This window comes from Momordica charantia (assembly GCF_013281855.1).
Source record: "Momordica charantia cultivar OHB3-1 chromosome 5 unlocalized genomic scaffold, Mcharantia_2.0 BLBB01000005.1, whole genome shotgun sequence".
Classification (NCBI taxonomy): Eukaryota; Viridiplantae; Streptophyta; class Magnoliopsida; order Cucurbitales; family Cucurbitaceae; genus Momordica; species Momordica charantia.
The window spans coordinates 3,147,339-3,160,292 of record NW_028275163.1 but is presented as its reverse complement, the minus strand read 5'-3'; the positions used below and the strand labels follow the sequence as shown (position 1 = coordinate 3,160,292).

At 32.2% G+C, this 12,954-nt stretch overlaps 1 protein-coding gene across 1 annotated transcript; it reads left to right on the top strand.

Moving 5' to 3' along the window:
• Nucleotides 1–10,722: 10,722 nt before the first annotated feature.
• LOC111016426 (abscisic acid receptor PYL3) lies at nucleotides 10,723–12,837 on the top strand. Its single transcript, XM_022291831.2, has 3 exons — nucleotides 10,723–11,066; nucleotides 11,746–11,961; nucleotides 12,074–12,837. The coding sequence occupies exons 1-3, from the start codon at nucleotides 10,941–10,943 to the stop codon at nucleotides 12,287–12,289; spliced, it is 558 nt and encodes a 185-aa protein (XP_022147523.1). The 5' UTR covers nucleotides 10,723–10,940; the 3' UTR covers nucleotides 12,290–12,837.
• Nucleotides 12,838–12,954: the final 117 nt, after the last annotated feature.

The window sequence follows — 12,954 nt, the reverse complement described above, 5'->3', positions numbered from 1 at the left end:
CGGCTCGGCTCGGCTTTGGTTTTGACGGCGGTGGGCAGAATCAACCTCAGGCCTCGATTCACGGGTAGACGACGGTGACCTATTGTAGGCGACCGCCCAATCACTGTCTTTTCCATTTACCATATTTTGATATTTATTGTTATTCCTTTTAACAGTTGCTTCCGTTTTTCCGGTAATTTGCGGCTCCTGACTTCCTGAGTTAGAAACTTTTCTTTTACGAAGTTATATTGTACAAAATGCTGTAACTAACTTCATTATGAATTGGCTTAACGATGTCAATGTAAATAAAATAACCTAGCAATAATAAATTTAAGTCATGGGGTTCTACCTATGTTTAGGATTAAAAAAACCGCACATGGAAGATATATTATTGTTATGATACCCTACGATTGACGGAGAAATATTTTTTCAAGAGAGGAGAGGTTTGCATTTGTTATTGAGTCCCTTTCTATTTTCGTTGTCTTTCATGTATTACGTTGTAATTGAAATTATTGCATGTGAAGTTGTCATTTTCGTTCTCACTTTTTAATAATTTAATTGTTCGTAAATGTATCAATTTAATCTCAATTGTTGGGGTTGGAAAATGGGGCCCACCCCTCCATCGTTGTGGTGAATGGCGAGCTAGGAGGTCAGGACTTGAGCCTTGGATGTCCACTCAAGCATCAAGGTTGGGCTATCGCGTAAGAGCTTGGTCGTAGGTACGATCAACAGTGTATGACAGGTCACCTATATGCAGAACTGTAGAATATATCGATAGGATAGCCAACCACTCATTCGCCTCTTATAAATACGTCATCAGGTATGAAACCTGTCAGAAGCTGATCTGTCTAACTCGTACTTATAGCGTCGAAATGTTCTACCTATTTTTGTAGGTCTCGAGCTTTACTCGACAACAGCTCGCTTGCTTCCGTTCAGGTCGCTCCACGACACCTTGGCTGAATTTTGCATCAACACCAGTACACTGACAACAAGCAATAATACATTAAAATAAACAATGAGCGATTTATTCCCGAAATCGTCATTGTAAATTTATTGGCATATAGAATAATGTGGTTAAATTTTGGAAAGGAGGAATGAAATGAGAGATTGGGAGAAGAATTTTTTAATAGTTTTTGGTGTTGAATGGGAGAAAAGAGATGATATAAAAGTTACAAGATTTTCCAAGATGCAAAAACCAACAACCAACACACAAGTTGTTGATTTTGTTATCACTCACAATCCCCTAGGCCTACAAATCTTTCAATACAAAGAAAAAAAAATGCATACATATATTATACATAGTTTTGAATTATAATTTAGATTCAATCATGTGAAATGGGGCCCAATATATTAAGAGTGTGGTCCAGATTTAGAAATCAGAATTGCCCCATCAATCTCATCATTCTCCATTGGTTATGCCTTAGATTTTGCCAGATATTATTCCATTTTTCTGCCCATGGACCACTTCTTTCTCTCTCCCTCTCTTCTTCCTCTCTATTCATTATAATATTATATTATAAATATTGAGATTAAAATTTTAAATTTGGATGTCTTAACCAATTAAATTATATTTTTATTCTATTATATCTGTCCTTCTATATATACTTTTTTAGAAGTGAAAGTTGATTTTTAAGTTAGGTATGTTACTATGTTTAAAATTTTCATCATCTATTCAATTCTCTCTCTCTTTTTTATTTTCTTTTATTTTTAATTATTAAGTCTAAGCATATTAATGTCACGGAATGTCAACTATAGTACTATTTGAATAAATGACAGTTGTGGAAATGTGATCTATATTGACAATTTATGTTTACTAGTCTGGGCGATAGCATGCCACGATGCAGGGCCATGAAAATAATAAAGAAGAAAAAAAAAAGTTGTTTTGTTGGACCATCTAACCTGTATGATTGAGTCTCACCTTTTTAAATAAAATGATATGCTAAAATTTAAAAGTGTTTGGAACATGGAAAAAAACAAATAAAGAAGATATTTATTTTAATTACTCATTCAAAAAATCACGGCGGGCTTAATTAATCATATGTTAAGACTATTAAAATAGAATTTTAAAATATACAAACTTAAGCTTATAATTCTTGTAGCGTGAATTTATTTTTAATTGGATCCTTATAATTTTAAAAGTTCCAATTAATCTAAAAAAATATCTATGTTAGTTTCAAATTGGTTTAATTTGGTATTTCTAGTTTGGTAATGTTGAAGGAAAAAATCAACTTGACATGACGTGAACCAATCAGCTCAGTTTGGGAATATCAACGGGACTTATTCACCTGAAAGGAGTAGTTCGACCTGCCTCAGAACTGAGCTGATCCTAGTCAAATCAGAGAATCTCCAAGTTCTCCTCAATGGACGTGACAATATCAACCTCAAGTCCGTCAATATGTAGCTACCCTAACCTCCTGTCAGAACAACGCTTTAACGAACTTGTTGCCCCACTCTTCTTCTAAATGGAATATCATTTCTTCGACTCACATGTATGCAATTTTGCTTGAGACAGACTTGCTAAGCTCAAAATTCTATTTACGTGAGCATTAAAGTGTTTATTCCCTCTTTACATATCTCTTATTGTGTAACTCGTTCCTCCATAGTTAGATCAAATTTGTTGAAAGTTGATCTTCGTGGCTCTACATAATTCAGTATCAACAAGCAAACTTGAGTACAAATTGTCGATGTTGTATTGAATTATATAAGTTGTTTTATATTTGATTGATTGTATAGTTGAAACTCTAACCCCAATAAATCAAAACAAAACTAAAGTGAAATCAAAACTAAAGTGAAATGCTAGCCATGTATTTATTGTTTTTAGAATAAATTAGTTTTTTCTTTTTTTTTTTCTTTTGTCTTTTTTGGATTTTGGATTTTGGATTTTGGATACAATCGCATCAAGGATAGAAAAACCATCATAGACAAACAAAAAAATTATCTCTAAGAAGTATAGTTTCAACCATGGCTTGAAGAAAAACTTTATGGGCAATAATTTGTCTTCATGCCTTTTTTCCTCACCAATATTGGTCTGTCAATTTCAATCTCTTCAATAATCAATCAGCCATTCAAATTTAATATTTTCACGCCACTCCATCGTTTCAATCAAAATCAATTTTCTCCCTCAACTGTACTTATCATTTTATTTTCTTCCCCATAAATATAATTTTCATTTTAATTATGTAACGAGACCTATTATTAATATTTTGCTCAAGTAACATATCACATGTCTGTTATATAATACTACAAATTTAATTAAATTTCTAAATGCTGTAACTATTAACTTTGTTTGTTGTCTTAAAAAAAACAGTATTATTATTCGCTATTATTTTGTTAGTTAAAACATGTTTGGTCTTTTGTATATATGGCGTTGGAACTCAAATTATCAAATAAATTATTTTCTCAATTTAACTTATGAAAACTACGCATACAACTTTTTTTTCTCTTTTTGACGTTTTACATTGAATTATGCAAATCAATAATGAAAATATCAATAATATTTTCTTCACTTTCTTGCCCCATTGGTGTTAGTGTAATTCCATATTTAATAGTTTGAATATTGGAATAATGTTTTGAAATCATACAATTAATTAGAAGTTTCTCAAATTTGCTAATTTGAACTGTATTTTCTAAAAGTTTTTATCATATTTCTTTTGTTGTCTCATCATTTTCAGAAATATTTGGGCAGAAAACAACAAGGTATCAATTTCAAAAAAAGCTTACCAGACATTGGCTTTTAAAATTCTATAGTAATAAACTTCAATATTCTTATAAGAGCAAAAATAATTGCATTTATTTTAAGAAATTGTTATATTAACCTTTTCACTTGGATTGTTATGTCTCAAAAAATGGTTAAATTTTTATTTTGAATTTAAAGTGATCCGGTGAGGTTGGCGGCTGACTTAGCCGGCTGTGGCTCACGCGCCTGCAAGTTGTCACGAGCGGAGTGTGATTGACACGTGACCGAATTTAAGCCATAAGCTTTAAGGTTTCTGTTTAATATGATTAATAATCACTTGATTAATAAAGTTAATCCAAACATAAAGAAGAAAGTGGAATTAAAATAATTGAAAAGACATCCAATTGGAACTGGACACGTGACGCTCATTTGTTCCCATCTACAGCCCCAATCAATATGGCAGATCCTGACAAGTTTGGTGTCAGAGGTGGGCCTGGTAGTATCCCAACTTGGGACGTACACGTGTCGATAACAGGACTAGGGAGCGTGGCAACATAATGACCGTTGGAAGGGCGGGAACCGAGTCAATAGAGGGACGAACAGGAACAACTTTCAAAATTCCCGCTACACTGTCCAATTTATATGTAAGATATTTCTCCTAATTTCCCTTCTTAATCTATATATATTTTTTAAGTTATTCCTGAAGTTTTAAAAATTAAAAATTAAATTAAATAAGCTCTTATTTGTTACCATATGTGACGATGGTTAAATAAGTACTTTTCAATAAGTGTAAACATGTATATTCTAATGATATTTCTTAGTCAATTGTAGTTTAATTATAAATTTAGTTATTTAGCACAATAATTTTAAATAATAGGATAGAATATTGTTATGGATGCTAAGTTCATTGAATCGAGGCAAAAAAAAGGGAGACGTGGGTTGAACGATACGAATCAAACTGGTTGAGCCAGAGCACTTGACTAGACCAGGTTAAATTGACTCTACCTAATCGAGAGATCACCTAAATAGATAGACAAGAACCAGTCCACTCAAGTTAAACCTAATTAGGAGACTTCATCTATAAATAAGAGTAGAGATATAGGGCACGGGTTATGTTATATATAATCTTACCTTTTTCTACTTTCAACGGAAGTATTTATTGTTTAATTCAGTCTTTGCTCAATACGAAATGTACCTTTAATCTAAATTATGCCTCGAAAAATATAACTTTCGTATAAAATATTCAGATTGATGAAAAAACAAAGTTAAAAGGGCCCATTTAAAGGTTGGCTCACCAAATTTGCAACTACCCAATACGCTTTGCTACCCAACAAGGATCTTTAAACAATGCCCAAAAGAGAGAGGCATGTAACGCTCTTTTAATTAATTAATATTTAAGAAAATTTGAAAATTCAAAACAATTATAAAATTAGTCTAGCTGTCATGAGGTGTTTTAAAAATAAAAAAAAAACTAAAAAAATTAAATAAAATACTTTAAAATGTGTTTAGAGAGAATTTAAAGTATATATTTTTGGAACAACTGTTCTTTAATGCTGAAATCGGCAAATTAATTTGTTTGGTGATTTAATAATATGGTTAGGGTTTTTTTATTCACTTAATTATTAGTGATTTAGTTTTAAATTCCAACGAAGATTTAAACATTTTTTTTCTTTTTTGAGTACAACATATAGGATAGGGGATCGAACTCACAAGTCTCACAACCTCTTAATATATGTTAATTACTAATGAACTATATTTACTTATACAATGAAGATCTAAGGATTTACATCTTGGAAACATGAGATTTTATTTTGTTTGAATAAAGATATTAGAAGTATGGTGGAGTTGGTGGAAAATGTCAAAAGGAATGGGCCATTTAATTTGGAGATTGAATTAAATGGACCGACTTTGGTGATAAAAAGGCGTCCAATGAGGCCATGGATTTGAATGAAAGCCTACCGCTAACACCTAAAAGAACAAAATAAGGAATTTTAATTTTCTCTGTGTGTAGGCTTATCTTATCTTATCCCTCCCAAAATTACCATTTTATAAACAATCATTTAAATGTGTATAACAATTCAGAGTCAACGTGCAAACTCAAAAAATGGACTAAACCGATGTCAATAGGTTAGTTTTAGTTCGAGTCAATATGTCAAGGTAGAATATATATTCCAAAACAAAAAATTTTAAGAGTGAATTTGTCAGTGATACGAGAAATTTTCTAAGGACTAGTATCAAATCTAAAGTTTTAAGAATTATAAGATTAAGAAGGGATACCTAGTATTAAAAAAATGGATAAGTTAGAATATATATATATATATATATAGATATATGACTAAATGTATAGTAAAGGAGACTTGAGACATTTTAAAGTAGTCATGAGAATAAATGTAGAAATATATATTCAAAATAATTTTCCACAATAGTATACATTTAACAAAATATCATAATTCTATAATTTCACTTGCAAAATCTTCATTAGTTAGGTTACAAACCCCTAAAATTTAAGCCTTAAGTTTATAAGATATTTGGATTTAAAAGAAATATTATGTTTGTATTTATTAAAAAGTAGGATCTAACTATTTAAATAGGGATAATCTCACTTCGACCCACGAAAAATGAATAAGGTGGCAAAGACAACTATAGGAGAGCCCTCTCCGTCCTCATCCGATAACATTTATAATCAATTGTTTTGTTTGACAATTGTTCATCTTGCTCATAAGAACGACCAATATGTAAACCTTAATTTGATGTCTCTCTCATGTTCATATATAGCAGCCACTCCACAGGTATACGTACAAGTTTTTCCCTTTCTGAAAAGGATAAAGAAGGGGTGACAAGTGAATTGGGGGATGAGAAATTGCCAAGACAACCAAAGCTCTAAAAATAATGTTAATTAAAAGATGGAAAAGAGAAAAAGAGAGGGAAAAAAAAAAGAAAAGAAAAGAAAAAGTGGGTTTTAGCTTTTTCTAGAAGTGAAAAGAAGAGGAGATAAGGAACGTTGAACATGGCACAAAAAGACGAATCTGAGTTCCACTCCCCACTTCCCCAACTGTGCCCAAAAACGACATCTATCGCTCCCTTTCCCCCCTTTTCTTTTTCTCTTCACTCCACTCTTCTAACTTCCAACTTCCCTCTCACATCTCCCATCCAACCAAATGTTAGCTAAGGGATCAAATTACCATATTAGCGTGGATAGAACCGTCTAGATCGAGTTGTTCGAGTCGGACCACCCGAATAGACTAGACTCGATTCGATCACGCCAAACTGTCAAATTTACCTGTTGGAAAGTCTATTTTATATCTGAAAGTTGATTTGCCATCATAGAACTAGCTAGCGAGGGGCGCATAACTAAATTCCCCTTATTCGCTCGAAATCTTGAAGATAATCATAAATTTGAATTCTTTACGGTAGCATTTATCAATGGACATTACAAATACCCTTAAATGAAAAGGGAAAGCTCACAAGGACTCCAAGATGTTAATTTTTATTTTTTTTTTCTTTTCAGGATCTCTCCTCCCAGTGTTCTTGGAGACTTATTGTTTTTAATGAGACTAAAAACAGAGGTAAATCAAATTGGATTTGAACATTGGACTTCTTGATACTATAGAAATGAATAAACTACCACTCAATTCTGAAACTTGAGTGGATAGGTTTGATAAATTTAATCATCAAACTAAATATATTTCATACAAATTTAAAAATCAAATATGTAGCCTATATAACTTCAAATTTTGCAACTATTTATGTAAATTTTCTAACCGCAAGATCTCCGGTAACATGATAGTAAAAACAAAACTGGGTCAAAGTTCAACTATATATAGATGGTCCAATGATGGGTCAGTTCGGAGCAGGGGATGGGGTGCATCACGTGACTGTTAGCCTTTTTTTTTTGAGAATTATGTGACACTGGTTTGTTTCAATCCTATTATATTCCTTGCATATTCCAAAATTATCTTCAAAATAAGTATCATCTTCTTTGCCCCACTTGTGACAATAACCCTTTATAGCCTTTTCTCTCCTTTAAAAAACACGCGATTAGAGTCGTTGGTTGGATAACTATCTTGTTTGTCACATAAAAAGTGTTACTAATCAACGATCACAATAGGATAAATCATTACTTATTCATATATTTTCGTCGTTATAAATTCCAATCACGGTAATTATCTACGTCGAACCTACAATCTTTTAATAGAGGCAGAGATATTTTAACTACGGAAAAACTACGTCTGGAATTGATTATTCAAAGTACATATAAGTTAGCTATTGAGTACCGCAGAGGTAATTATTAAAAGGAAAAAAGGAAAAAGGGGTGAAAAGAGGATAAAGCAAGGACAAAATTGGTACATTAATGGTAATAATGCAATCCACTTCATTTTGTTTTGTAGTTCAAGCTTCCTTTTATTTTTTGTGATAAGTGTTAAAAGCAAGTTGTTGGTTGTCGCTTCAATGGAACACCTTTCTTTATCAAAATGGGTAAAGTTTTGTACCAAATTATGCATTTTAAAATTGGTTTGGTCGGTGGATATTTTAATTTTTAAACACTAATTTTATTATTTTATTATATCTTATTAATTATGTGGAGTCAATGAACCACAAGGACCTGTTAATTTGGCTCCACAAAACCCTATCTCAAGCCCTACCATTCACACTTTAATTTGCCAACAATACATCTCAATGTCACATGGGTATCAAAATATGGGATGAAGCCTACCTTAGGAAAACATTAAATTATATGAACATAACCCATTGTACAAATTTTAATAAGATGATTAAATTTATCGTAATCCATCAGTTTAAATTTTTAGATCAAATAATGATATATTTAATATCACATCAAAGTAGGAGGTCGTGTATTGGAAAATTTCAGCTCCTAATAATGTCAATTTCTATTCTATCCAATTAATATTGACAACCACTTAATATCTATTTTCCTATCGTGTAGGCTAAGATTTTAAAGTGGTAAATACTGTATTTTGGTAATATAAAAGGTAAAGTATATTGAGAAGTGATAAATTTAGTACAATAATTTTTTGAGGCAAAGAAAATACATAAAACAAAATTAAAACATATGGAAGTAAAAAACAGGTGAGGAGGGCAAATTCCTAGATCCTCTCTTCCCCACACGATTTTATAAAGAGAACTTTGATTCCATGTTATAAAATTAATATATATTTTTAAAAATGTCATAGCTTTACATTTCTTTTAAATATAGCATAATTTTAATTTGCTCAGTATATTTTGATTGAATTATACTATTTTTGTAATACTATATTTGAAAATACAAATTTATTTTATGTTGTTTATGTAATTACATTTATTTAAAATAAAGTATTAAAATTAAATTGTTTTACGAATTAAATTGATTTTCATAAGTCAAAGTCTTAATCTTTTTCTTTCTGAAAATTGTAATCACAATCCAAAGGAGTGAAATTCAAACCCGACTTTTAAGAGTATTGTAAGGTCAGAATAGAATTGGTTATGAATTGACATGTAATAAACTAAGAAATTGGGAGAAATAATTATATTAATTAATGGAAACACAAAATATTTACTAATTTTAATAATATTTTCATCCAAAAATTTATTTAATATCATTTCAAGTATTACAGTGGAAGTAACGCGTTAGAGTGGCACGCACGTTGACATTTTGACATTATTTTTCTTTTCCTCCCTTTTTTATTAAGCAACATATATAATATTCATTTTTTTAATGTTGATTACAATTAAATTTTTTGACATGCAAAATAAATATAGAAAGATATATATTTTATTTAAAAAAAATAAAAAAATTGTCAACTTCTTTTCAGTGATCAACAAAATAGGTGGAGATTTCTCTTTGTACATTAGTTTTTTTAATAATTTATTTATTTTCACACAGGTTAGATACTAAATAAAAGTTATTGCAATTGATTCAAGGTATATGTCAACTATCGTTGAGCTATGCTCGCTTTGGCTATGTACCTTATTTTAATAAATCTATATATTATATTTGAATACGACATATGTATCTATATTTATATGTGTGAGTGAAATTATCCATTTTTTTTTACAATGGTACTAAAAGATGCCTGTTATTTTGTTAGGTAACCATAAGAATATAAAATCAAACTTTAATTGTTCCGAAAGAAAATATATATATCAAACTTGAAGATACTTAAATTGGTGAAAATATGCAGCCTCAACTCTTAAATTTGTAATTATATATATTTTAAAAAAAATAAAAGAACAAGGGTAGTTTTGACAGAGAACAAAATTGAAGAATCTTAACAAGGGTAATTTTGTCATTTGAGATTAAAATATTGAACAATCTTAGCATGAGTTGTACCTTGCACGATCAAATGCATGTGAATCCACTAACGAGAAATTGGTGGTGGCGACAGCACCAATTCCATAATATTTCACTTAAAGTTTAATTTAATTTAATTCCATTTTTCAAAAATAATAAATTATTAACATCAATCGATTCAATTGATATTAAGTACATAATTGAATCGATTATCTTCAAAGTTCAAACTAATTATTAAGTTCTAGTTCGAATCTCCTGTAATTTTGTATAATGTTATAATTTGTGTTTTTATCCGTTATATTTAATATTGATTTTTTTATAAATAATATCTCATAATTATTTACGGCAGTTTCATTGCTATATAAAACAAAGAGTAAGATTCGGTCGCCTACCAGATTAAATGACATTAAATATTTTGCGATTTTCATAAATATTGCAGAGAGAAGAAGAAAAATAGCCTTTTAAACTGGTCTAAAAAAGGGTAAAAATTATATTATATGCCATTACTATATTTAAATAACTGTCGTACGAAGATGCTAAAGTTAAACCCAAAAAAGGAAAAGGAAAAAAATTTTAAAAGGTGCCAGAACCACGTAGCCAGTAGGGCAGTGGCAGAAATTTTATTTTATTTTATTTGAATAATTAATTAATATAATTGCGAATTGCCGGAGTGGTCCTTGCAAAATGCAAGTTGCAGAAATTAAATAAATAAATAATAAATTTGTCGGTGAATGACTGTAAGTTGTTATTTATTTAGTAATAATAAAGAAAATAAAATAAAAAATTTGACAGGCTGCGGAGACAGAGCTAAAGACTTGGGGGACTGTGCCGCTGCAGAGAGCAGGCTGTACGAAACCTGAAAAAGCAGGGAGAGCCTCGCCACTGCTCCGCCCTAAGAACTTCCATAATCGGAATTCCGTGGAAGCTCAGGCTCAGGCTCAGGCTCTGTACTGTTAGTAGTAGCGGTGGAGAAGGCGCAGCGGAAGACGAATCAACATGAACGACGACGAAGCATGCGGAGTTATGGAGGCGCAGTACATACGGAGGCATCACCGTCACCAGCCCAGCGAGAATCAGTGTACCGCCGCCGTCTTCAAGAACGTTAGAGCTCCGGTTCCCCTTGTGAGTTGCTTCTTCACCGACAGATCCGACCATTTTTTCTTCCTTTTGTTTTGATCTGTCAACGCCTGCGATGGATTTTCAGATGTTTGACTCGCCCTTACGCAGGGGATCGGGGCTGTTTAGTGATGGATTTTCATTTGATTTCTTGTTATTATTCCTATACTTGCCTGTTTTAGCGTCTTTCTTTTCCTGTTTGGAGCAAGGCGGCTGTTCCTTTCCTCTTTCTTTTTGCCTTTCCGTCTGGAATTGGTGCGGATTTGTGGAATTCTGTTTTTAATCGTAATTTACTTAGTTTTACTAGATGTCAGTTATTATGGTTTAATGGGATACGGGTTTTAACTGTTCTTTTTGTGAAAGATTCCTGTACCAGATAAGCCCAATTTTGTTCGCGTACATTGTTTTTGTACGTGATTGGATATCCTAATTGAGGTGAGGCTTGAGAGTCAAATTTTACTTACTCTTTTTTCCAAGGTCTCGGAAGAGATGAGCTTCTTCAATTAATCTTCTACGTTTCTAGTGAAATGATACAATCAACGCAAACAACATCCTCCTTAAGTTCTTGAAGTTTATCTTGCAATTGTCGAATTATAGGAATTGTTAAATTAATCTGCGTGTTGGATTGGATTGATTTTAACCCTTTTTGTTGATTCTCTAATGATTCAATTGGTTGCATTATCAGGTTTGGTCACTGGTGAGGAGATTCGATCAACCTCAGAAGTATAAGCCTTTTGTAAGTCGTTGTGTGGTCAAAGGAGACCTGGGGATTGGAAGTGTCAGGGAAGTGAATGTAAAATCTGGTCTTCCTGCGACCACCAGTACTGAGAGACTGGAACTTCTTGATGATGAAGAACACATTCTGGGAATCAGGATCGTGGGTGGAGATCACAGGCTCAAAGTATGATCACTCTCTAACTCAGTTTTGTTTAATGGGCTCTTGATAATTAAAGTACCTGATCTGTTCATAAGGTCTCTATAAATTGAAAGCATTTTCTGATAAAATTATGCAGAACTACTCTTCCATCATGACTGTCCATCCAAAGGTCATTGATGGAAGACCTGGGACGCTTGTGGTTGAGTCTTTTGTGGTAGATGTGCCCAACGGGAACACAAAAGATGAGACATGTTATTTTGTGAAGGCATTAATTAGATGCAATCTTAAATCTTTGGCCGATGTATCAGAGAGGATGGCTGTGCAGGGACAAACCGAACCGCTCGAGAAATAGTCGATATGGAGGAAGCAACTGAACATTGATGTGAATAGTTTCATGGTAGACCCAGAAGCCATTTTAGCTCCACTTGTGCTGTGCCGTGTAAAGATTTGTTCAGAGCTATCCTATCACGTTCTCTGAAGTTTTGGGTGTAAGTCTGGTGGTTAATTTTCCTTCACATGGAGATGCATTTGGTTTTTGTTACATGCTTTTTCTCGTTACTCGTTTCTTTTCTTTCTGAAGGGCAAACGAGGGCGAGTCTCCTCCGCTCCTTTAAGCTAAGCTAAGCTATCCATGGATGAAATTTGGGAATTCTTATTTTATGTCAATTATTAACTTCAGTTTGTGCAGCATGGTAGCAGACAATTTAGGGCCTATGCATTTTAGCTTAAGGCAGTACTGCTATGTATGTTTTGTACATACTTAGTCTTTGAAATAAGTTAGTATATCGCTTGGTTTAGATGGTATACACGTCTGTCCTGACTCTTGACTGAAACTTTCCTGAAAATTTGTTCTCTACACATCTTATGACAGGAGAATGTTGAATCTCATCAAGTTCTTTACTTCTTCTCTTTTCATTTTGATTACTATATTATTTCTTGAAACACTATAAAGTGTGGAATGATGAGGAGTTGTTTGTCTTCATTGGGATTTATTTCAATCTTCATGTACAACTAGGC